The sequence below is a fragment of the Atractosteus spatula genome, chromosome 16 (genome assembly GCF_055471065.1).
Source record: "Atractosteus spatula isolate fAtrSpa1 chromosome 16, fAtrSpa1.hap1, whole genome shotgun sequence".
In the NCBI taxonomy this organism is placed as follows: domain Eukaryota; kingdom Metazoa; phylum Chordata; class Actinopteri; order Semionotiformes; family Lepisosteidae; genus Atractosteus; species Atractosteus spatula.
In genome coordinates this window covers 4354725-4378956 of record NC_142721.1, presented here as the reverse complement: position 1 = coordinate 4378956, position 24232 = coordinate 4354725, and the positions used below count along the sequence as shown (strand labels likewise).

The 24232-nt window shown below is 39.4% G+C and overlaps 2 protein-coding genes across 2 annotated transcripts in view; one reads left to right on the top strand and one right to left on the bottom strand.

Moving 5' to 3' along the window:
• Positions 1-201: 201 nt before the first annotated feature.
• On the top strand, positions 202-1584 carry phlda2 (pleckstrin homology-like domain, family A, member 2). Its single transcript, XM_088934957.1, has 2 exons — positions 202-798; positions 1231-1584. Exon 1 carries the CDS (start codon positions 339-341, stop codon positions 765-767), a length of 429 nt encoding a protein of 142 aa, XP_088791083.1. The 5' UTR covers positions 202-338; the 3' UTR covers positions 768-798; positions 1231-1584.
• Positions 1585-8242: 6658 nt separating this feature from the next.
• slc67a1 (solute carrier family 67 member 1) overlaps positions 8243-24232 on the bottom strand; it is a 48133-nt gene continuing 32143 nt past the window's right edge. The window contains exons 8-10 of the mRNA XM_088935177.1: positions 14538-14639; positions 10854-10974; positions 8243-9244 (exon numbers count right to left, since the gene is read on the bottom strand). Coding sequence (XP_088791303.1) covers positions 9057-9244; positions 10854-10974; positions 14538-14639 — 411 coding nt within the window. The 3' untranslated portion in view covers positions 8243-9056. The remainder of the gene's footprint in view (positions 9245-10853; positions 10975-14537; positions 14640-24232) is intronic.

Here is a 24232-nt window from a genome sequence, read left to right as displayed (position 1 = left end):
GTGTGCACTCCTACAAACGTAAGGGCGCATTTTTATCCGAGTCTGTATTTCGCCGCAAACCTCGCCCTATCCCTTTCCACCTACACCGATTACTCAAGTAACTGGTGATGCATTCCTGGTGACGTCGGAAGTAGGATGGGCGAAGAGGAGTGGGTCATTATAAAATTTCTTGGCTTCACCTTCATTCAACAGCGTGCAAGACCGAGGACCAACGCGGGCGGAAAAGCACACTTTCTCCGGGGAGCTGTTGGGGCGCATTCGAGCAAACTCGGGATCTATACTGTATCTGTGGACTAAAAGTGAAATAAGTAACGTCTCTGAGATCGAACTGTGACTATATGCTTTTAAAAATGAAAATGTCGGCAGTCGAACTTTCCCAGGTTTTAAAAGAAGGGGAACTCGAAAAAAGGAGCGACAACCTCCTTCAGTTTTGGAAAAAGAAGACGTGCGTCCTCACGACGGACAGCCTCAACATTTACGCCGACAGCCAAAAGAAATCCAGAGGCAAGGAGCTCAAATTGCAGTCCATTAAGAAAGTGGACTGCGTGGAGCGGACGGGCAAATTCGTCTATTTCACCATTGTCACTACAGACAATAAAGAGATCGACTTCAGGTGTACGGACGAGGACACCTGTTGGAATGCGGTCATCACAATGGCTCTGATTGACTTCCAGAACAGAAAAGCCATTCAGGACTTCAAATCGCGACAGGAGACAGAGATCGCCTCCCCAGGACAGCATGAAAGGCGAATGGCGAGGTCTCCCTGAGAGGTCCGCGACAAAAGACCTGAAACAAGTGGTGAGTGTAAGACTCAATACCATTCATACTGTACATGACTAGACCGGTAATGAACCGGTAATACCATTCATACTGTACATGACTAGACCGGTAACCGGTGGGTAATGAATCTACACGTAAACTGCTTAGTGCATTAAAAGTTGTAAAAATGTACTTATGTGAATAAGATGTGAATGGCTTATGTCAAGTATCCCTGCCTTAGAGTAAGAATGGGTTTAGAATAATACAAAGTAAAGTCTTGACAGAATATCGGCTTCAGTATTCTGCATTTAGAAAGTCTAGAAATGTGTACTTAAACTATGATTGTTGATTAATTATGCGTAATTACTGTTGCATACTGACTTTTTGCCACTAACGTCTACAGAAAAGACATCTGGTTCAATGCGTGAATTCTAACCTAATTTGTTTAATATTTTCTCTTTTTTTATCTAGAATTTTAAAGTGGACCATGAAGAGTGCTTGGACCAAACGAAGACGTTATTAACAGGTCTGAAGATGAAGGAATGAGAAGGGCGGACATGTCCTTGGGGACTTCCGATACTGGGAGCCGCGTGTGCCGGCTTTTGAAAAGACTGAAGACTGCTTACCGAAAACCAAAGACTGAATCTTAAGACTCTCAAAGCTTCAGCACAAAGCTTTGGGTGACTGAAACGCTTCGCAGTATCACGTTTTAATTTATTTGTTGCAAGAAACCTCTTTTTTTTTGCATATTCGAATTGTTTTAAGTTATTTGTATTTTAACTTGTATTTATTGTAATAAATATGATTTTAAAAAAAGAAAACAAATAGGTCCTTATTTTTACCACCCTTGGGATAAACGATTTTGTGGCCACCTCTTTCTCCAGTAACAACCATTTCAAAATACAAACGCCAAACCCAAAGCCGTATATAAAAGAAGCTTTCACTAGGCTAACAGCTGAAAAAGTGGATGGGGAGAAGTGCAGTCTTGTGATGAATCTTTGTACAGAATTGGACAAATCTGTTTTTTTTTATGTCACCCGAGTTCTTAAAAGGAACTAACTTCCTGCCCCTCCGGTGGCCTCTGTCCCCAATCCTTTTTTATGGTGCCAGCAGAATCTTGCAAAACTAATTGGATTAGTTATTAGTCACTCTTGCAAAACTAATTGGAACCCCTGTTGCTGAGGAAAGACTATGGAACTATTAGTGTTATTTTGGTTGAACACTGACAACTAATTTTCCTACATTTATGTAGAAATAACTTTTTATACAAGATAAGTATTCTGAGGTGGTGATTTTCATGTATACAAAAAGTTTGCCAAACTGCGAGATTCAAATCTGTACTCTTTATCGTGCACAACAGCCAGATTACATCTGAAATGCACCAGATGCTGTTTTGTCCTTTTCAAAGAATCTGTTTCAGAAAGGTAGGATTCTAGAAATTTAGAAAGGAACACGTAATTATACCTTCTGCATGTGATATGCATGCATCTTGCAATTAAATAAGTATGGAAGCTAATCTCAGTATGAACGACCTGGAACACAACTGCCTGTTTAAACATTAAAGAGTTTTAAACACAGTAAAACAATGCTTACGGGAGATTCTGAATTAACAGATTAATATGTAGTTACAAGGCAAGCAGCCAATCTAAACCTAACTAAAAGTGCTGGGGCAGTCAGGTGATTTCCACCTTTATAGCTTTTATCAGAGACCACACATTAGTCACTCTTGATTCATTCATCAGGTAATATTTGATCTGATAAGGATTGCAGTTCCTCTGCTCACTTTTTTACGAGGGATTCAACAATGCCTTTGAAGGTGGTTTTATTATTGAGGTAGGTCAAAGCTGTATAATGGTTATAGCTGATTGTTGCCATGGTGATAGATGGTAAGAATGTGGAGAATGTGGAAGTTGCTAACGTATCATATCCTGTCATCTACCAGAGCACCATTCAGCAGTACACTGGCATCCCCCTTGCTTTAAAGCAGCAACACTTGACCCACTGTGCAGTGCGGGTTTATAGGTAAGGGAATGGTGGTGCGAAGAGGAAGTGACTCCTGGGGACGTTTTTTTGCAGGGACTGTTGTATGATAACCTAGGCAAGACCGGTGCGGTGAGCGTCTGACGACTGGTCAAAACCACAAGCGAACAAAGAGTGTACCTCAAATTCGTCAATGTTCACAATTCTTTTACCATTTCTATTTAAAACTAATATGTATTCAAAAAGGGCAAAGACTGAAACAATGATATAGGAGAGAACAGCCAGGTGACTTATCAAAAGCTTGGACAAAAGATGTAAGTAGGGGTGCTTAAAACTGATGAGTTGAAATCCATTTAATAAATATTCAAGTAAGTGATATTCCCCAATTATTTTTGTCCTTTTCCCTCAACACAATGTGTCAAATGTCCTTTAATAAGCACTCAGATATTAAAACAGAATCTATTCTGGACTTTCTGTTGCAGATGAACATTGAGATTCACTTCTGTTATATTTCACTGTGAATGAGCTGTAGTGGTGCAAACTGGGAAAGTAACACGTGTCATAACTGGGTAAGGTGCTAATAAAAATACAGAAGGCTGTGTCAGATTAATGTTAAACATAAATAAAATTGACTGGCTGTAAAACTGGCTGGAGAGTGGTATGCAAATAGCATTAGGTATACATTGTATAACTGGGACCTTACAGAGTTTACACAAGGTAATTGTGAAAAAGTCAACACAAGTTGAAAACTTCAGCAAGGTTTCATCAAAATGAAACCACTTTTCTAAACATTTTTTCTATATTCTAATACTAGCACTCCTCATCCCGTTTTTCTTCCACAAGAACACTTTCAGCTGCTGGATTCCAGTGGATTTTCCACTGGCTGTGAAAACGACAGCAGCCATGACAATATTGACAACAGGTTAATACAGGTCATATAGTTATAGCTCCTCATATGTAACAGAAAAATAAAGACTGACGATAAATACATACAAAACACTTCATATTCTCCAGTAATTATTTTCCCATTAGAAAATAGATATCAAGCATGATCAAAAAGGTATGTAGGTGGAAAAATTGCTTTGGATCTCACATTTCACTTGGTAAAAACTCCCATGTGACATCTACAGATTCTTTTACAAATTACTAGAAACCCATCCTTTCTCGTTTTTGTCCTAAGCTGTCCTCTCTGTATGGACCACATTTATATTTTTATTCCGCTCACAGTTGGGTTTTCTTCAGGATGAGAGATAATGTTCTCAAGACCATGTTCTACCTGAATCACCTCAAGTCCTAAGTGTAGATTGAAGAATGTGTCACATGGCCAGAGCTCGGAGGGGAGCTGGGAACTGTCCTCACCTGTCCTGTCAGCAGAGGGCTCTCACCCACACATGGTAATCAGAACAACCAAGATGCACGGTACACAGCAGCGTCTTGAGCAGTCATTATCACATTCAAAGACAAATTTCAAAGAAAGGCCGCTGGTAATATCTGACAACTCATTATACTAAAAAAAATCGTGAATTGTGATTTGCTTGGTTTTCTGAACGTGTACCAGAAACCCCTATTTCATCTGAATAATGTGAGCAAAATGAAATATCCTTCTTGTTTTGGTTTGTAGAATTTCAAGGCAGAGGAAGACTGTTTTCATCCATCTACCCATTTTCTAACTGCTTTATCCAAAACAAGGTCATACTGTAGGTCAGGCAGAACCTATCCTGTCAAGCACCAGGCGCAAAGCAGGATACATCCTGGACAGGACGCCAGTCCATCGCAGGCCACACACAAAGAAGCCCATTAACCTACCAATAGGTTTTTGGACAGCAGGAGGAAACTAGAGCACCCAGAGGAAACCCACGCAAACACATTGAGAAAGTCCAAACTCCATGCAGATAGCAGCCCGGGCCCCCGTGTTGCAAGGCTGCCAAGCCAGCCACCGCGCTGAAATCACAAGGCACACATCTATTTTTATGTAATTGCTAATACTGCAAAATGGCAAAATGAGATCAAATATTCTTTCTTGTTGTTGCTTTATTTGAAAAACTGATCACTTTCACTGTACGGAAGACACCCTGCTACAGGCTGATTCCAAATATTAGAAAACAGAAATTATCAGGAAATAATTCAGAGGATTAGGTATTTCTACAGAAAATGTGGTTGCCTTTACAAGTAAGTGCTAAAGAGCCATGCATTGGTTGAACCAATGCAGCACTTAGTACACAACTATTTTTTCTGAGTTTAGCAAGGAGGCCTATTCAGAAATGTCTACGTAGAATTGCTATTTATATTTGGAAAGCATTTCATAAAAATATATCTGCAAATTGCAGGTGCAGCTCGGCCATCAATAAATTAGGTGATAACATAATGAAATGTTTTCCACTGCCTGGATGAAACCATAGGGGACTGTATTACATATATCTCTATGCACATTCCTTTTGAAAAGGCAATTTTCTGCCATAGCCAGAGGTTGGAAGTACAAATACATTTTACAAGATAAAATAAAGAAATGTACTACTAACAGACAGGAATAATGGTAAGTTAACTGTGTAAAGTACTATAGTTTTGAACTAATACAAAAGGTTTTTGTCACATGGTAATTTTTCACAATAAGCTTTTATGGATCTTAATGTTTCCTTATACTTGTTCAAAACAAATCTAGTTGAGCTGTTTTGTATGATACAGTAGTTCAAAAAGCAAGTGTGAAGCTGAAAATGTACATGGCTTATTTTGTTAAAGGGTGGTGTAACTTTTATTACTGACAGAAAAAGTTAATAAAATCATAGGTTTGAGTTTTGGGACGGTAAGATTAGTTTTCCCATTTGTGTTCTATGCAGTAAACTTTTCCACAGGGGTATGTCTCCGTGACAATGAGAAAGGTTCACAGAGTGCTTGTAAAATGAGCTGGTACCCAGTCAGTTCTGAACCGCGGAACAGACTTTGAAGTAAGATCTGGCTATGAGCTGATCAAAGGAGCTGCTGATGTGAAGAGTTTGACTGGAATATGACGGGGTTAAAAATAAATCTGTATTAAAGTTCCCTGTTCTTAACCACTAACCCTTCACCTCCATGTGCTTGGTGAATGTGGCAGGAGCGGACTACCGCAAAGCAACACCAGCTTTACACTTCTCCTGCGTCATGATCAGACAGCCTGTCAAGTGCGACCCTGAGGCTCTCTGGTCTAACCTCTTCTTTAAGAGCTTTCCCTTTGTTCCCTTGAAAGACAGATTGACATGAAGCATGGTGTGTTCAGAATCTGGTACAGAAACAGCCATAAAATAAAGCCCTTTTTTACGACTGTTTTTTTTTTGCGTGTATATAGTTTACTTTTATTAGGTAGAAAACATTGGGGGTTGAATTAACACCTGCTAAGAAGATTCGTTGTCAGTGTTGATATATCTTTCTCTTAGCGATGTTACAGAGCAGGGGCGTAGCCAGGAATTGATTTTTGGGTGGGCCTGTGCAAAAGTGGGTGGCCGGGGCTCTAACTGACCGTCCTGCCAGCATAGGGGCACCCCTCCAATTTGCACTCCAATCTTCGAGCAGTATAATCAAACAGTCGAATTAGCGGCTCCTTTTATTTATATATACATACTGTCCCTCTCTCACACACACAGGTTAAGCAACAATTACCTAGGCTGCCGAACGCTACGGCGGACACACACACACAAAAACAATCAGTTCTTACCTCTGCGGTGAGGTTTTGGCCTTCTAGACCAGACGCAGGCGTCGGGGTTTGGAATTGAATATGGCGATAAATAGTCACTGTCTAGAAAGTCGGCAAATTCCCGTTCAAATGACAGCTAGTTTGCAAAAGTCTCTCATGTGAGGACTTTGTCTTTGGCTAAAGAAAAGCTGCAAGAGCTCATTTTCACTTGTCGCTTGTAACATAAGTATTTCGTATGCCTGCTTTTAGATTGTTCAGTAGTTTTACGAGTTACTCTGAAGTGAATATTTTGTTGCAAAACGCAAGATTCAAAATCCGTCCGAAATACTGTATTTAAAATACCATGCGGGGTTTACCTTGCCTTTAAATAGTCAGCGGACTTTGCGTAACATTCCAGAAGAACGTGCACGCACGTATGGGTTTCAGAGGTTGGAGTAAATGCATCGCAACAAGGGTAATAAGTAATAAGTGAGAATAAAAACTGCGAAGGTATTAAAATATTAAATTATGAAGATCTTGTTTGATCCTTCATGATGCTTTTAAACTTGTATGAAACCCACGAAATTAGGTATTCTATTTTCGATGCCAAAAGACACCTAATTTGGAAATTCAAAAACAAATCATGCAAACAAGGAAAAAAAAAATTAAATTACTTTGGATTGATTGGGTATGCCTAGGACTAATCAGGGTGGGCCTGATTACCCGTGGCTATGCCCCTGTACAGAGCAGCAATAGAAAAACAGAACATTAGGATATATAGTTAAGTGCAGAATTTAAAATATACAGAAATTATATCAAACTTGTTCAATGCATTAATAGAACATGATTTACAATGAAAATAAGATATTGCTGCTCCAGATTTGTTCCATATAAGGGTGATAAGGTATATTCCCAGACGTTAAGTAATGTCTTCACGCTGACATGCTGAAATGACTCTTTTCAGTTTTAAAAAAGGCTACAGGGGTACCTGATTCAAGTATACAGTCTTAGATAAATTCAACCTAGTGGATTTCTTCAGGATCAACAGTGAAACATAACTCTGAGGACACAAGTGGAGACAACAGGGAAATACATTTAAAATTGAATATAGGACTGGTTGAACTTGGTATCCTGGGTCCCGCAGGAAACAAGTGGACGAGATTCTTAACTGCCTACTAACAAATAAAAATGCAAATTTTGCTCCTCTTGAGAATTCCCCTCATTTTGCAACCTTTCCAAAACTTTTTATGTTTGAAGTTTTTGCAGAACAGAGACCCACAGATTCGCACCATTTCATCAGTTCTGTTTGATCCTCATGAAAGTGATAAGAGAGACGAAATACGTACAAAGTACTTGGAGAGACTTGTTTAGCTGAGGACAGATAGGCTGCCCAAACACCTGCCCCCCACCCCTCACTAATACAAGGAGTGAGCTGGGGAGTTTGCTGGCTTTAGATGGGGTGGTGGTGTGTGAGAGATATGTGGAAGAACGTCCTGGTTGCAAGAGGAAGTGTGTGAGATTAACTGCTTTGAATCTGACCACTCACAAAACAGTTTCTAATACAAGACAGCAACCAATGCCACACTCACTGCTTACACAATGTAACCTTCTTGTGTATAGCAGACTTGGGTTCCTTTTATTGATGAGTGGTCATCACTTTTTTTTATAAGAGCAACCATCCCTGTGTGATTTACCACAGTAATGACAGCCAAGATCTGAGGCTGAAAATTGGCCATTTGATCAAACCAACCGCTTCCAGACTTCAAGTAAGAATACTTGCAAATTAGAAACTCTGTATTCAGAATATTTCTGCACTTAAATCCCCTTGGGAAGAAATGAGGTTTAATAATAAATCAGGAATACAAGGACTAACAGCAAGGTTTTAATTTCATATTATAAAGCTGTTTTGAATTGATTTAATTTCCATATCTTCAGTACAAAATATAATTAAAAATGTGTTTTCAAAATAAGAACTTCTAACACTTCAAAAAGAAAATAGATTTTGAAAAGAAATCTAACCTAATGAATTCTGACTATCACAAACACACAAAACTAGGGTGATAGAAAAAAACATAAACGCTAGGCTGTATTTTATCTTGCTACTGAAATTAGAAATCTCAGAATTATATCTTCACATATATTATTTATTTGCTAGGCATTTAAAATTCTCACTGCTTCATAGTAGCTGACCTAAATTAAAAGTGTAATCAATGCATTTTCCTTTATACTGCATAAGTTGAACTCCATGACATTTCTCCATGCTCTTTATTCTGGCTGGATTGTTATCTTACTCTGAGGAATTCTGCTTGTGGCTGAAGAAATTCCAGTTATGTTACAGACAAAATGTGTGGCCACCACATTTTTAAACTGTAGCAGTAAATGAAGTCAATACCAGTACAGATTCTTCATGAATTATTTGGGCTTTCTGAAGGGAGAATGACAGGAAAGAGCTGAGATACTGTATGATCGACTCCTTCATAATGAAGGAATCCTGTAATTGGCAGACATTAATATGCATCAGATTTTGAGTCCCCTCACACATATATCTGCCAATTCAGGACTGCAAGGGAAAGCTCTTGTAATGGCTTGCTCTTGCTCTGATTTGAACTCTTCAACTTTGCTGTGAATTCGGAATGACTTTTTCATGTTGTCAGCCTTATGTCTGTGCAGGAGTTCATCCCTGACGCTGTTCTGGTTTTTGAATGCCACTTTTCACGAGGTAGAAGAAGAGCAGTAAATTGACACCAAACTGAATGTGGCCAAACGAAGAGACACCATAGTTCTGGTAGAGGAATCCTCCTATAGTGGGCCCAATAGTGCGAAGAAAGGACTGGACGGATGCACACAATCCCAACATTGTACCTACAAGAAATGACATCTCTTTAATGGCAAATACTGCATTTCACTATGGAAAAAACCCACAAGTAGGAATTGTATTTGTCATGTTCATTGCACGATGTAATCACAAACTAAACCACTGTTTTAACAAGTGTTAAGTGCTTTCAAAAGAAAGCATTGCCTCCTCTCCTTGTAACACAAGACATCAATAGCCCATAGGAGTATGTGGTGCTGCCAAATGGTCTCCAATGATCTCCATCTTCAGATGATTTGATGTTCTCTAATTCCTCTCGGGGCTTGCACAATCTGCTCCCCCACCTAATTTCCCCCTTACTTCAATTTCCCGCTTGTCCACCTGTTCTGTGTAGCAGGGCTGCTGTGTAGGATGGTGGCCAGGTAGTCATTGTGCTTCAGTGGTGGATGAAGTGGATCCCTTCCTATACTGCAGGTGAAGCACTTTATGATTCTTTAGGATGACAATTACCATTCAACTCCAAGGCCTATATTTGTGAGATTATGTTTGTTTTCATTACTATTTCAATAGATTTCAAACAACTACTGCCTGGTTTAGTGTGCAATTGCTTTGTGTCTTCTAAGGCCACAACAGTCTGGCCATGAGGAGGGGGCTATGGCATTCCTCACTGGATCTAACGACCTAAAGAGCTTCTGTGAAGGTGAAGTTGGGGTGGACAGAGTTTTATTTCAATTATAAAAACGTATTGTACATTCCCTACAAAATCATTCTGGGGTATTGAGTGCACTGAACAGAACATTGTTCAATCAGAAGGGTCTGATTGAAGGATCCGGTGTCATGGACATAAAATGGAACACCATTTTGAGATTTTAAAGTTCATGTACTACTTTTTACACACTGGACTGCAGTCAATGTTAGGACTTTCAAGGATCAATGTAAAAGATTTTGTTTTATAGATCTAATGAGATGTGATCTTTAGCATAATCCTATGAGCTTTACACTTTGTTCTTCAATCAATTAATACTATTAGGAAAACAGTTCCCACTAAGCACGTATTTGATAAAACCATCAGAAATATGGATCATTACAAATTAAATGTGTTCTTGAAAACACTGGTTTTATACCTAGCACAGATATAAACATTTGGATATGGCTGCGCTAGAAACAAAAGTTTTTGTAAATCCTGAATGTGATTTATTGTGCATGTGTGTACAATGTTTATACTATCAGAGTAACTAATAGTTCTTTATTTAACCAGATAAATCAATCTTTCTTTGTATAACACAACATTTAGAACAACCTTAGTAAACGTTGTGTAAGGGTACAACAGCAGTACCTGGCGATTTGAACCCACAGGCTCAGAGCCCAAATTATGACTCCCCACAGCAGTTCCAAATTAAACACAGCAGCCTGGCTTAAACACTCAGTACCCTGGCGAGCAACAGTCACCAGCCTTTCGGTTCACAGCCAAATGTACTAACTGTTGTGCTTAAATAACAAGACATCCTAATCCTTAATAATACATAGATACAGAAATCAAGTCTACATTCCAATTTTCAACTATGACTGAGTGATAATTTATTATCTTCCCTTTGATAGATTAACAGCCCTGTACACCAGTGTCTGAAAACTAAAGAGCAATAAATGAAAATCTCTAACCTGAGTCAGAGGCAGGAACACTCTTTGTCAGCATGCTGTCAGTGATGACATTGAATGTGCTTAATGAGTACATCATTGGAATTACAATGAAGCAAAACTGGATCACATTGAACATGAAGGCCTGAAACAGAGGAACATTAGTGAATACCTGGACATTCAGAATTAAAACCCTAGACACAGGCTTTTATACTGTAGGTGAAAACTGATTTGTTCATAAATTTTATATAGTTTTTGTCCCAATTCCATCAAAATGGACCCATAAAGAATTCACATTTATTAAGAATAAGTTCAGCACAAAATCATCAGATTTCAAACAAATTCAATCGCACAGCTTTCTTTAAGACCAAGAGGGGTTAGAGTGTACTTTTTAGACAATAAAGATTGGCAAAGATGGACTATTGTGAAAAAGCTGAATATCATTAAAGACTCTTACATGTTGAGTGACAACAATAAAAAGTCCAGTAAGATGATGACCTTTTTCCTATACAGCATAACCGTTTATCACCTTTAAGTCTCTGTTACACCCAATGAAGGTTTACGTTCAGGAGCTTGATCAATTAAACAAACAAAAGATCTTTTTGAGTTGGCTCAGCCTGCTTGGCTGAGGGAGCAATGGCCAGGCCACAGGACGAGACCAGTGGACCACTCCCAGCAGTGGACAGAGCCAAGAGGCTGATGCAATAGTGGTTACCAGGGAGGGGGACGGACGCATAGCAACAGCACTGGGAAGGTGTGTTAGACACCTGACACTTGTGCTTGTGTGAGAGTTTGGGTAAAGGAAGTAAGCAAATTTGGGGTCTCAAGCCACCCAAGTAAAACTCTTTTGAAATTTAACAGCGCTAGAGCCTGTTCAGAGTTTTCAAACAGGGACTCAGTCAGACTCCCGTAAAGGCATTCTGAACATAAAGGCATTCTTTCAGCTCAACTATGTCCACTTAGAGCGGACATTCTTAATCTTTTCTCTGCCTCTGTTATTTCTTATCTTCTGCCAGCTTGATGCCCTTATTTTAATGGAATTTCACAAGTAGTTACATCATCCATGTTGTCTGTTGCTTCACGGCTTTAGAGTCTTGGATCATATGGGGAGGATTACAGGGATGAGAGAAATACCTCGCCCAGGAGGGCTGTTAGGACAAATTGAAGTTCAATTTAGAACTGGAACTACGCTTTCGCTGTGGGATGAAAAAATTTGAAACCATGAAAATGGGGCCTGGAAACAGGCTCCACGTTAAGTACAGCAGCTGGAAGATAAGTTAAAGGTGGAATTAAATTCATTGTGAGTGTAAGAAGGAATATCCCGATTTATAAAGAGAGAAAACAGGTGCCCCACGCAGTTGTCTCAACCAACATGCAGAGTGTAACACAGCACAAAACAAAATTCCCTACATTTAAAATATTCAACAAATAATTTAGATGCGTGGAAAATGTCCGTGCTAGAAAATAATGATTTTGTGACCTCAGCACAGCTGTTGTGAGCTCTGGCTATAGGAAACCGACTGTGACTCTGGCTATAGGTTTCCTGTGCTTGAGGAGGTGGTTGGAAGTATCGTCTTTAAACACCAGTGATCTGAATAGTTAACCAACTGTCTGCCATTTGTTTCAGAGAGCTGGTAATTACAGCCTAAGGACACATGACATCCTGCAGGCCTTCAGGGGGTGGGGTAATAACTGACAAAGGTTAAGGGTTGTGAGGCTGCTTCCTATAGCAACAGCTTAGCACAGCACATCAGAATGTCCGGTATGCACAATTCTTGGAGGAAAAAAAACAAACATGTGATCTTGTAAAAGGCTAGGTAACCCGACACTTACTGCCTTCTTTAGTTTTGTAGTTTGCTTTTTGCACTGCAATGGGTTGTAAAATATTTAGCATAGACACAAAGCACATTAAAAGAAGCCAACTTTATTGTTGAAGGCACTTCACTAACTCTTTTCCTTGTCCCAGGTGACATTTGCCTGCCTTGTATAATTGCATAACTGTATCCTGGCATTCTACAAATGTTACAAATGGCATGTGAGCATTCAAGAAATACTTGATGATGCAGAGCTGCATCATCTGCACTAAATACAAAATGATCTAGTTTGGTGGTTGACTTTCAGTGCAGTAACAATTCCAAACACTCACTGCTGTTCCTATTCTGTTGCATTGTAAAGGATAAGACTGCACTCTATGTGCAAATCTCATCTATGACTAGACACTCAGTCTTCTGACACAGGGTGTTTTGCAGTATACAAAAATGCCTTTTTGTTAAAAAATTTGGCAGAAATATATGGTCAAAAATCTGAATATTTTGAGCTAGTGAGAGGTGCTGTTATTTACAAAACCTGTAGAATGAGGCACACCTGGTGTGATTGAGTAATTAGCACATAGAGAGAGTGAAATTCCTCATGAGGTAAAGAAGCTGGTGTGATAGATCCTGTGTGCAGCTAGTCATGACTTTGGGCTAATGAAGAGATTTACAAGAACTGCCAGGAGGAAAAAGAATTCAGAGTGCATCTAGATTCCAGTGAGTAAGTGCTGTACCGAAGGCTGGGCTCATTAGTAATTGTTTGAGGTGGTTCACTGGCTTGTGAGACTCTGTGAAATAGGAAAGTCAAGAAAGTACACTTTAGGAATATGGGTCTCAGACTGTGAGACTTAGGAGAAGCAAGAACAAAGCACCTGCTGCTGTGTCAGAGGCGCAAGTTCAAGTTATAATTAATGAGCAGTGTCCCTGGCCAAACAGGATCAGCTCGAAGAATTGTAGACTGGAAAAGCTAGTGATTGCTAATGAAGATCTGGTGCTTGGTGAATAGATGCACTGTAGTTATTTATAGTGTTTATTAAAGTAAAGAGTGAGAACTTGCCATTAGATGATAAAATAGAGATCAGAAGAATTTAGTGAGTTAAAGACTTTTTTTGTGACTATTGCTAATGGGTGACAAAGTTGAATTATCCAGTGTGTATTGACTACAATTTAAGACTCGTGCTTTTTATCAACAAAAAAAGTTGTAACTGAGTGAATTTAAAAGCACTAGTGTTGCTTGTGTGAGAGTAGAACAGTAAAAAAAAGGAACTGAAAAGGAAAATGTTAGTCTTCCCTGACGAGGAACCAACATTTTAATTCTAGCATGCCACAGGGGGTCTGAAAGAACCAGACCACTTTAAATGTGCAGAATCCAGAGACATGCTGGCAGTGATGGAATTACAGTAATGTTGGAGCTGGTGCCACAGATGCATAGAGCCACGGTGAGCCACATGGCAAAAAGTGATGCCTAGGTGGCTGTTGGTATAAGTTGTTTTTAAAATGTATAAGAATACAGGAACATCAAGCTGCATAATTGCAAATCAATGTAATAAAAGATTTGACATTTTTGTTGGTTTATTTTAATGTTTAGTAGGGATTTTTTTAAAACACAAAACGCAGATTACTTTTGTTGATGACTATGATCTGATTTTACATTAGTTTAGACCCGACCTCCTATATTGTTAAACCACGTGTAGTTATTGACAACATTTTACTGCTATGTTTTCACATTCAAGAACAACTCCCTAACCCTTATGTCAGTTCTCTAGTATTGCTTGTCATTCTCTTACTACCTTACTTAAGGTCTACCTTACTTTGAGCACCTACATGTGGACAAAGGATTGTGCACAGTGAGTATAAACTGTATTAAATAAAAGCAGTCAGTAGAAATGTACAGTACCTGTGCCAATCCCACCAGGCTTGTGATGCTAATGGACAGCAGGAGCAGTGTGCTTTCAGAATACTTAGCTGTCATCTTTCCAATCACAGCACCCTGTATGACCTGCAAGAGTACAAGTAAATAAAGCAGAAGTTGAATGAGTGGGAAACTTTCAGTACCCAGGAGCTCTACAAGAAAAAAAAAAAAGCTCAAACCGTCAAATTGACTAACATGCACTGTCACTCTAAAATAGCTTGCCATTAATGGAATGTTCCTTTTAAAGTGCAGCGAAAATAGCTGTGTGTCTCATCCCTGGTCCGGGGGGAACACTGTTTGCTGGTTTTCTTCTAGCTAAGCTCTTAATCTCCAGTGTTAAAAAAAAAGGGAACAAGAGAATGTCTAAAAGAAACTCCATGAAACACTGTTTCTGAGTACTGATTTGATCTTTTTAATTTTTTTTTCTGTCCTCACAGTCCATATACTGTATTAGGAGTTCCTGTGCGTAATTGTATTTATTGGTCTTCTATGACACCAGGACACCCAGCTGCGTTAACGGGATTTTACATGATAACATTTAACTGTGTTACACGACGTCATACTGGCAATCCTGATGTTCTGCTGCTGGGTAGCTATTTGCAAAGGGATGGAGCCCTATGCAGATAAGATATCACAAACAATATGGACTAAACAGGGAAATCCAAAGTCAAAGTCAAAAGACTAGCAAAAGGTCAAGAAGCCAAAAAGAAGACTCAACAAAACGGATTCCAACAAACTAGGTCAAAAGACAAGCCAAAAGCCAAAAGCCAAGAAGGGGACCAGGGAAGATATCACAGAAGTGTACAGTAGCTCTCAAGGTATAAACCAATACTGAGCACTGTGGGACCAAAGAGCTGGGTTTAAACCCACACTCAGAGAGTATGTACCTCATCCACCCCGGGGAGGCGTGGTGATGGGTTAACGAGGTCTGATGAACCTACTCCTATGAGGTACGTACTCTCTGTTTGGGTGCCCTCTGGTGGTGGGATGCTGGCACTGTAACACCTGATCCTTCCGACCAGTAAGACTGGTGAACCTGTGGTGCCTTTTAAGTGTGCAGTCACCACCTTGTGCTGCTCAAAGTCAACTGAAGTGAGAAAACAGTATGAAGTGCCATACAGTATGTTTTATCATCTTATATTCAAGAGGAAACGACAGGTTCAAGAAAGGGTCATGCAAGTTCTTGCATTTTCTATAGCAAAATCACAACTCGTCATACTCAAACGAATCAATCTGTTAGCACTGTGTTCTTAATAATCAAGGGTGAAAGCATGTTCATATATATGAGGTGAAAGTATTGCCAAGTGAAGTGGAGTACTGGTGGGAAAATGGGATAGACATTTATCCACATAAATGCCAAATAAAGTCGCTGATATGAAGGCTACTTCCGATTGTCTGTACCTGCTGTTCGTGTTCAAGAAAACATAAGTGAAACACATCACGTATTGATCACTAGTGGATTTCAAACCTTTATATCCAAAATGTGTATGTAACTTTCTCAGATAAAAGCTGACGGTACCGTCCTGATGAGAGCATGTCTAAATCGATACTGAATTCATGAGTTCTGAATGACAAGAGAACAAAACACATTTATTGAGCACTGCAGTGATGGCAGTGCAGTGCGGAGAGGATACACCTTCTAAACGGTATGAGCCTTTATATCGGATTAATATTGGTAGTGTTACCCAACAACCAGTTTTCAAAAGAGAAACAAATTTTGCTTTTAATCTAGTATTTAGACTGTTAAAACAGGGAAATTGTTCCAATCTTTCTTTTCATGTAAAACGGCCCCACGATGAAGTCAGAGCCCACATCGTGGCTTGTGTACTCTACTCAGTAGGGAGCCCTAGGAGGAATGTGACCTACAGCAAGGTGAGAGGTCTCTGCACAGTGGATTGCAGATATGAAAGCCATCTATTCCTCATCTAGAGACTATTTTGCCATTTGCTTCAGGGAAGTCCTGAGTCACAGCAGTCTATGACGTTGGTTTAGTTTTAGTTGGTTTAGTTGGTTTAAACAATGGTTTAGTTCTGCAGACCATTTACAAGATTCCTAACGTCAAAGCAGAATAGTTTTAAAGAGCTCTGTTGACACAACCAGCCCAATCTGAGTAAATAGCTCTACTTCTCTTACTGTGAACAATAATGTTAGCATTCTGAATTGTTCCAGGAAGCACTTCCTATAGAGTAAATAAAACCTGAAAAAAACTTGAGTGAAGATGAGTGACTATAATGCAGGCATCTGTGTTATGTTTGCATTAGATGATCACTCCCAAATGTGTATTGGCAATGCTGGTTTATTCTGCATGTTTTCCAATCCACCTCCTCCACTCTGTTGGCTATGATACACACTAGATGAAAAAAACTTCACAACTACAAAGTCATAAACTTTAAACTTTCTGGAAAGAAGGGCGGCTATGGAAGGCCTTTTCGGTAAAGTAATGTTTACGCGAACACGATGTTTAGATGGTAATGAATTTAGGAATAAACAATTCGTCATGCGTTATGGGGTGACGTGAAGTATTATGATTTTAATTCAGAGTCACAGGATGAACTGTAGACCTTACTGTCACCAAGCAGAGATAAGACAACACCAAATAGAAACACAATTGTAATCAGCACATTTTCTAGTTCTTAAAATGCATTTTCTGCATGTGAGAAAATGCCTTTTACTCTCACCTGAGGAGATGCATTGTTGTACAGGGCTCTAACTGCACGCTTTGCTGTCTAGTTCTCTGAAGCATCACCTGCTGATCCTGAAAGTAACTGCTCCCTAGCATGTAATTGGACCTCTCTGTATTCTGAGATGGAATGTGGGCTTTTATTTACTAGACAAAAGGGGGGAAGACGTTTACTGAAAAGCCAGGTAAAATATACTGTACAGCCCCTGCGTGACTCCAGAAACGAGACAGGTGAGCTTAAGGGTGGTGACAAGTAATTTCCTCCCTGGCTGTGACTCATGCTGAAAGACTTTGTGGAGAAGTGTGCTTCAGTTCTACAGCTACATGGCTGAATAAGGAACCAGCCACCATATCCTGAAATGCCTCTGAGCAACTGCTCAAGGCACCAGAAGACACACCCTATAACAGTCACCATGACAAATCATTAATGTATTGTTCTTATTCAAGCACATAATAAGGAGACTTCGGCTTGTTCTGACAGATAAAAAAGGACAGTTTAATACTCCGTTCATACAAAAGCAGAGCACACACTGCTATGATGTTCCTATAGTGAGGAAGACGCATATATTGTTATGTGAATTGCTTGTAGTAGTACAGGCCCAGGAGAGGATATCACATTATGGCCAGCAGTCTGCTACCCTTTCCTGCAGTGGTGAATGCCCGAGGGCCAATATATGATTTTCTGAATACTGTGTACATATAACAAAATTGTATATTTGAATATGTTCCTGAAACGCATCATTTATTTGCATTAATATTCATGAACTATGCCCATGGAAGCAGAACAGTGTGCGTTCAATTGAATGTTAATGACGTCTTTGAATTATTCCCAGCTGGTACAAGCAACTGTGCTCTATTTTTTCTTTTAATTTCATCTGTTGATTAAAGAAGTGACATCTACAGTAGCTTTATTACAAATATGGCCCATAAATTTCAGCCATACAAAATGTGGCCCTATGCATAGTGTTCACTGACAGACGTGTCCTTTTATGCCTCAGGAACAGCATGTTTCCTGAACTGAAGCTGTAACCTCACTTTCCACAAGGGAATACGGCAAACCATCACTATAGCATCTCAGTCCTACTGCATTAGGCCTAGGTCAGGCCATGTGACTGCTTGGATTATTTGAGATAGGTTTGGCTTAATCCTCTTGGTAAATGGGTATCCTCCTGGCCACAAGACGAAGAGGCTTGAACCCCATTCAGAGAGGAGTGACCCAGGTGCAGCTGCAAGGTGGAGATGGGGCTTGAGATGAATGCGAAGTGAGCTGCTTCTGTTCAACGGACAGAGCTAAGTTCTGTAATATTTGTGATTAATAACAGCTGTGTGCGATTCCCTTTCATTGTTATGCTCCCAAACTCCAGTTAATAATATCCAATAACTAAGGTGTGACTGCAATTAATCTTTTACAGGTAAATGGGATATATATAGGTCACAATTTGATTTTGGAGAAATCTTCCATGATAAAACGAAGAGGATTTGTCAATATGCTCCTCAGTAAGAGTTAAATCCCACTGAAAAGCAGACCTCTGTTGTTCTTTTGGAGATCAAAACACTTAATTTAATACCTTGGTGGCCTTGTAGTTTCTAAAACTAATATAACAAAAAAAAAGAACACAGTCTATATGAAATTCCGTGACAAGTAAGAAAGGAGTAAAAGTGCTATATTTTAGGAGTAAAGACACTACATTACGTGCTTGATTTGTTTTAAACGCATCCACTGAACCGAAAACACAGAAGGCTCACTTCCTTTACTCAACCTCACACCTTCCCTGCTAAGGTTACATTTTTTGAAACTTTAACACTTATTGCATAATTTACACAATGTGGGAATGATCTGTAGGACAAAGAAAATCATAACCTCAGACCCTGGGGACTGAAGTGTCTCCATGTTTTGACTCAATGTGCTTTGTCTTTTATTGCAGAGAAACGCACAAAAAATGTAGTGCATAAAAAATCCCCACTAGCAAGAGTTCTATCAGGAAGACAGCACATGAGGTTTTTCCAGTCTCATGAGTAGAGCTTCACGAATATTTGAGATTGAGCTGCAATCACACTTGTATATAGCCATGTCCACCACAGGTCTGCTAGAAGCCAGGCTGCAGTCCCACGTCCTGCTCCAGGGCTCCATGGTCATTCCAATACACATAACACAGAAAAAATCTGCATGAATACCTCACCTATAACCAAGTCCACCACTACTCTGTTGCATAATGTACCATAGTACATAGTATGTATGTAAGTCACCCTCTCTTTTATGACAACTAAAGTACTAAAACACTGGCTTTACAGTACGTTAATTAAAATAACAATGATCAACTAAAAGAAAGAACAGTAATCACAAACTTACTAAGAAATCAGCTAAAATAAACAACATGAATCCATCCTCTTTCCATCTACACTACACTTTCCATCTCTGCCTTCATGGCGAATACCCTGCTCTGTGATAAAACTGCCAATGAGCCCTTAAAGCCGTCTCTTGCCTGCCATCGCCTGTGCAGCTGACACAGAACCTGGAGCTGATTAACCGTTCAATACAGTACAAAACCGAGACCACACTGAGCTGTGGATGCTGGGTAGTGTGGACTTGTGGGCAGGGGCAGAGAGAGGCTCACTACCTGGATTCACCTCATGATCCCAGTCTGTTGTGCAGCTCCTTTGAAAACTGCAGTTCACAACCTTCGGCTCTGTTTCAGCCCTCTCTGTTCTTCGTCAATCCAAGACCCCATCAGCCAGACCAGATAGTGAATGAGTGAATTTGCTAATGCTCATTTTGAAGATGTCAGGACACAGCTGTACATAAATAAAATAATAAAATAATAATAAAATAAATTGGCTCATACATTTGGGTATTATCCAACACAGGAGCCGTAGAAAAGGAAGGTCAATCAAGGAAGGTAAATCGAAAATAATTTATTCACTGAAAATTGCATTCTTACTCGTTATTATCACATTGGAGTTCATAAATCACTGTTTATTGTTTTTATTTGACTTTCTTATAAGGTGTTCAATGCACAATCTGAATGTTAGGGAAACATCTTTAGACACATTTGAAAGCAACTAAGCGTAAATTAATCTGGTCTCCTGTAGGTGGCTTTCCTACACTGACTTCTGCAGACTGTCCCAGACTCCGATCACTCAACTGGAGGCCATATTTTATTTCACAGCTGTTACAGAGGTCTTCATAAAGGGATGTCAGAGAGAGAAATGCCTGTGTCAGTCTCAAAAGTGGGAAGACGTCATCGAGAGCCCTGCTGGTGAGAATAAGAGAAGCTGCCTTGTCTCTTGACACCATAACAGGGTTAACGGAGACATGGGGGCTGTGTGGGTGTGTGAAGAGAATGGATATCCTGTCACCCTTTTCATGCTATCAAGAGGGCTCAACTTTCAGCAAAACACAAAAAAAAATAACAGATTAAGTTCCTAAACTCTAAAACAGTCTCTGCAAGCTTGCCAAGGGGACCTCTCTGCTTTTGTCTTTTTCTGCAGAGCTTATGGGATTCAATTATTATTGACGTAATGTGTATTTTCTGTTTAAGAAAGTAAAATCTCAGGTCAAATGATAAAACCCTTTCCCTGTTATTTATTATTTTGATGTAGGTTTAGGATTTCCTTCTTCAGGCTGTGGCTGTCATACATCTCCATACTGCATGTCAATGCAATATAAGCAAACTAGACTTGGTCACTTGTCAAATTTAAATATTTAACCGTCAGTAGTTTAATGATCCAAGAATCATATCAACACAAATCTTACAGGATAAAACCATGTCAGCTCTCTGTGTAAAGTGATAATGCGTTTTCTGAATGGTCCTAATCGTGATTTCCAGATTAGGACCACTGATTTGTATTTGGGCTCTTTTTATGTGTTTGATCTTGAAGAAGTCCCCTGGATTGACTTGGTCAGTGTCTTTTGGGACATTGAATATCCGCATCAGTTTTGTTCCAGGCTAAAAAAGATTTGGTTCCATTAAACTGTGTGAGTGTGACGGTACCTTCAATCCACTCAGTACTCTGGCTTTAGCATTATACAGTATTATTAGACCTTAATACTGAATAATAATGAAGGACCAAAACCAATGCTGCTTAGAGAAAAACCTTAAAGGATTTAATCATGAATGCAACTAAAACTACAACAAAAAAAAAACAAAACAAAACCAGAACACATAGTGTGCCACAAAGAAGACAAGAGATGAAACTTGTTTCTCATCTGCCTGTATGTGTTCTGTTTTGCTGTGTCTATATAGCATTTGCAGTTAAATAGTTCAGCTGCGACTCCTGCAATGTGAGTTTGAGTAAATAAGGAAATGGAAAAGAAGCAGGTTGGAGTTACACAGGCTTTGCATCATAACACCTCTCCCCACTCTATTTCAGAGGTTATTTTTACCACACTGTCAGAACAGCAGACAGCAGGGGAAGAAAGCAGGTTCATGTGGAACATAAGTTATGAGATATTTACTGACGAATTCGGCCAACAGCATAGAGAAATGTACATACAAATGCTTCATTTAAGGCCAGATAAAGTTAGCTGTTGGTGTCTTCTCTGTAGCTCTCCATCTGTCCTTGAGGCTCACTTAAAATGAAAGCAGCAGTTCAGGAAGCTTTGAAAATAATAAAACACAAAATCCCTGGGTGTATTGACTGTTGTGTTAAACTCTAATTCCTTAATAACAATTCCCAACACTATCTCCCCTTCAGGACGCGAATAGATTAAACTTTACTGTCATACTGCGCTGCAAGTAGCTTGGATAGCTAAAACCAGCTCCTCACTAGAAAAAGAAAAGGCCACATTCTCCCCATGTAAACCCGCTCTCCACAGATTGATGTGAGAGGTGACTTCATTTCAGACTGCAGAGGACTGCAACACACTACTAGGCAATACTGGTCAATCAAGGACACCCCAGTAGTGCCTTAGAGCTCCCTAGGGAGGATAAATCAGCCGGGAGACTGATTAAGAGTGGGAACAATTTCAATAGACAGGTTCCATTCATTACATTCACCATCATCTGTTGGTCAGTTTTTCTGTCCTTCCATCTACACAATTTAAAGAATTTCCTAGTTTCCATTTGTGCAAACTTACAGTATCTACAGTTCTCACTGCATGGTTTTATCAACACTCTTATTTTCCAAAGTACTGTAGAAAAAGAACCTGAAAACCAAAGGTACAAATATTTAATAGAGCCATGGTGTGAAAAGTGTATAGATCTCAAACAGGCTTCAAACCCGTAATTTCCAATATTTTCGTTTTGTTAGGTTGACCCTGTTATCCAAAGCAATTTCCATTTGGACTCATTGATATGGGAATTTTTACTAAAGCAATCTGAGAGAAGTACCATGCTCATGGATACAACAGCTGGGCCCTATCCAGTACTCCAACTGCTTATGTACAACATTTGGGGTTTACTTATCTTTCTATTTAGGTCATTAAACTGTCCTTATTACCACTTCAGATTGTGTCTGCAGACGTATGCCTACCTTTCTGAATTTATGTTTCCCTTTCAAGACTGTTTACCATGAGCGACCCACTGCTTACTGTGCACTGGAATTGTTTACTACTGTAGATGCGTCATGTTCACTTTCATAAATCACTGAAGAAAGGAGGTGGGAGAAGTGACCGTTGGCCAGTCTGTCTAAACTCCTCCAGCCTGCCTACTCAATGAGTCATGTGATAATATATTTTTGTCAGTGAGGTGTTTTGACTGCGAGCAAATTGTACTACAGAGAAAATTGGAGAAGCCAGGTTAATACAGTCTGACAGAAAAGCAGTGCTAACTTTTCTAATCTCAAGGTCACGCTCTCCTGTGGGGCCAACTCTAAATCACACTAATATTGGTAAACCACTATATTCCCAGCCAGAGATTAAGATAACTCAATTTAAATAAGGGGGTACGTAACTTTTAAAGCACACTCACAAATTGTATTTTAGTTAATGTAAAAATATATACTTAATATATACTTAATGTAAAGGATTGCTGTCTTATAAGACTGGGAACCTGGGGTCAACTCCAGACCTGGGGTGCTATCTGTCTGTAGTTTGTACTTCCTCCCTAAGTTCAAAAACATACTCGTAGGTTAATTGTCTTCTGAGAATTTAGCTCTAGGAGTGACTGTGTGTCCATCCTGTTCTGGACTGGCGTCCCATCCAGGGGTGTACCCTGACCTGTGCCTACTGCTTGCCCAGAGAGACTCTGGCTCCCTCACGACCCTGAATTGGAAGAAGAGGTTAAAAAATGGATGGATGGACAATATATGTAAATGCAATTAAAAACTGGGTTGTGTGTGATGTACAGATACACATTACAGGAAAATACAAACATAAAACCATTTTAATCCAGAAAACTGGATTAAGGTGATGACAGCCAGAGTAAAGGGAATCTTTTGTGTTTTCTGGGCTTGGTGACTAAGGAATAAAGCAGAAGTTGGAAAGTTTGGTAAAGTTCAGGAAGTGTCTTCTGAGTGAGGAATTTATCAAAAAGGTTGTTTAGATGAAGAAACCTTCTTCAAGACAAGAAAATTCCAAACGAGATTATGATTTTTTCTCAGACGTATGGAAGCCTTCACAACACATCAACCTCTACATTCCTCCTTGTGTATGTTGTGATTAAGGCCAAAACAATACATAGTAACCGAGAAAAATGAAAATATTCCAAATTTGAGTTTCATAATCCCTCAAAATTATACAGCACAAAACACAACCAAGAACATACTAATGTAGGAGAATTCCTTTTAAGAGTGCCTTGATTTATTGTTCGTTTTACTGAGCTCTGAAGCTAATTACAGGCGTAAATTACACTGCGTAAGTTACAGTGATTTTGTGTGCAGAATTGTTCCTGAGCCCAGGAGTAAAATAACTTTCACTGTGGATGGAAATGGTATGTTTCAGTTACGGATAACTCCAAGCGAACTGTATCAACAGCACACAGAGCCACAAACCTGAACAGTATGTACTATTCCATAAATGCTGGGAACCTGGATTATTTTCACTAAATTACAGAAAGTTTGA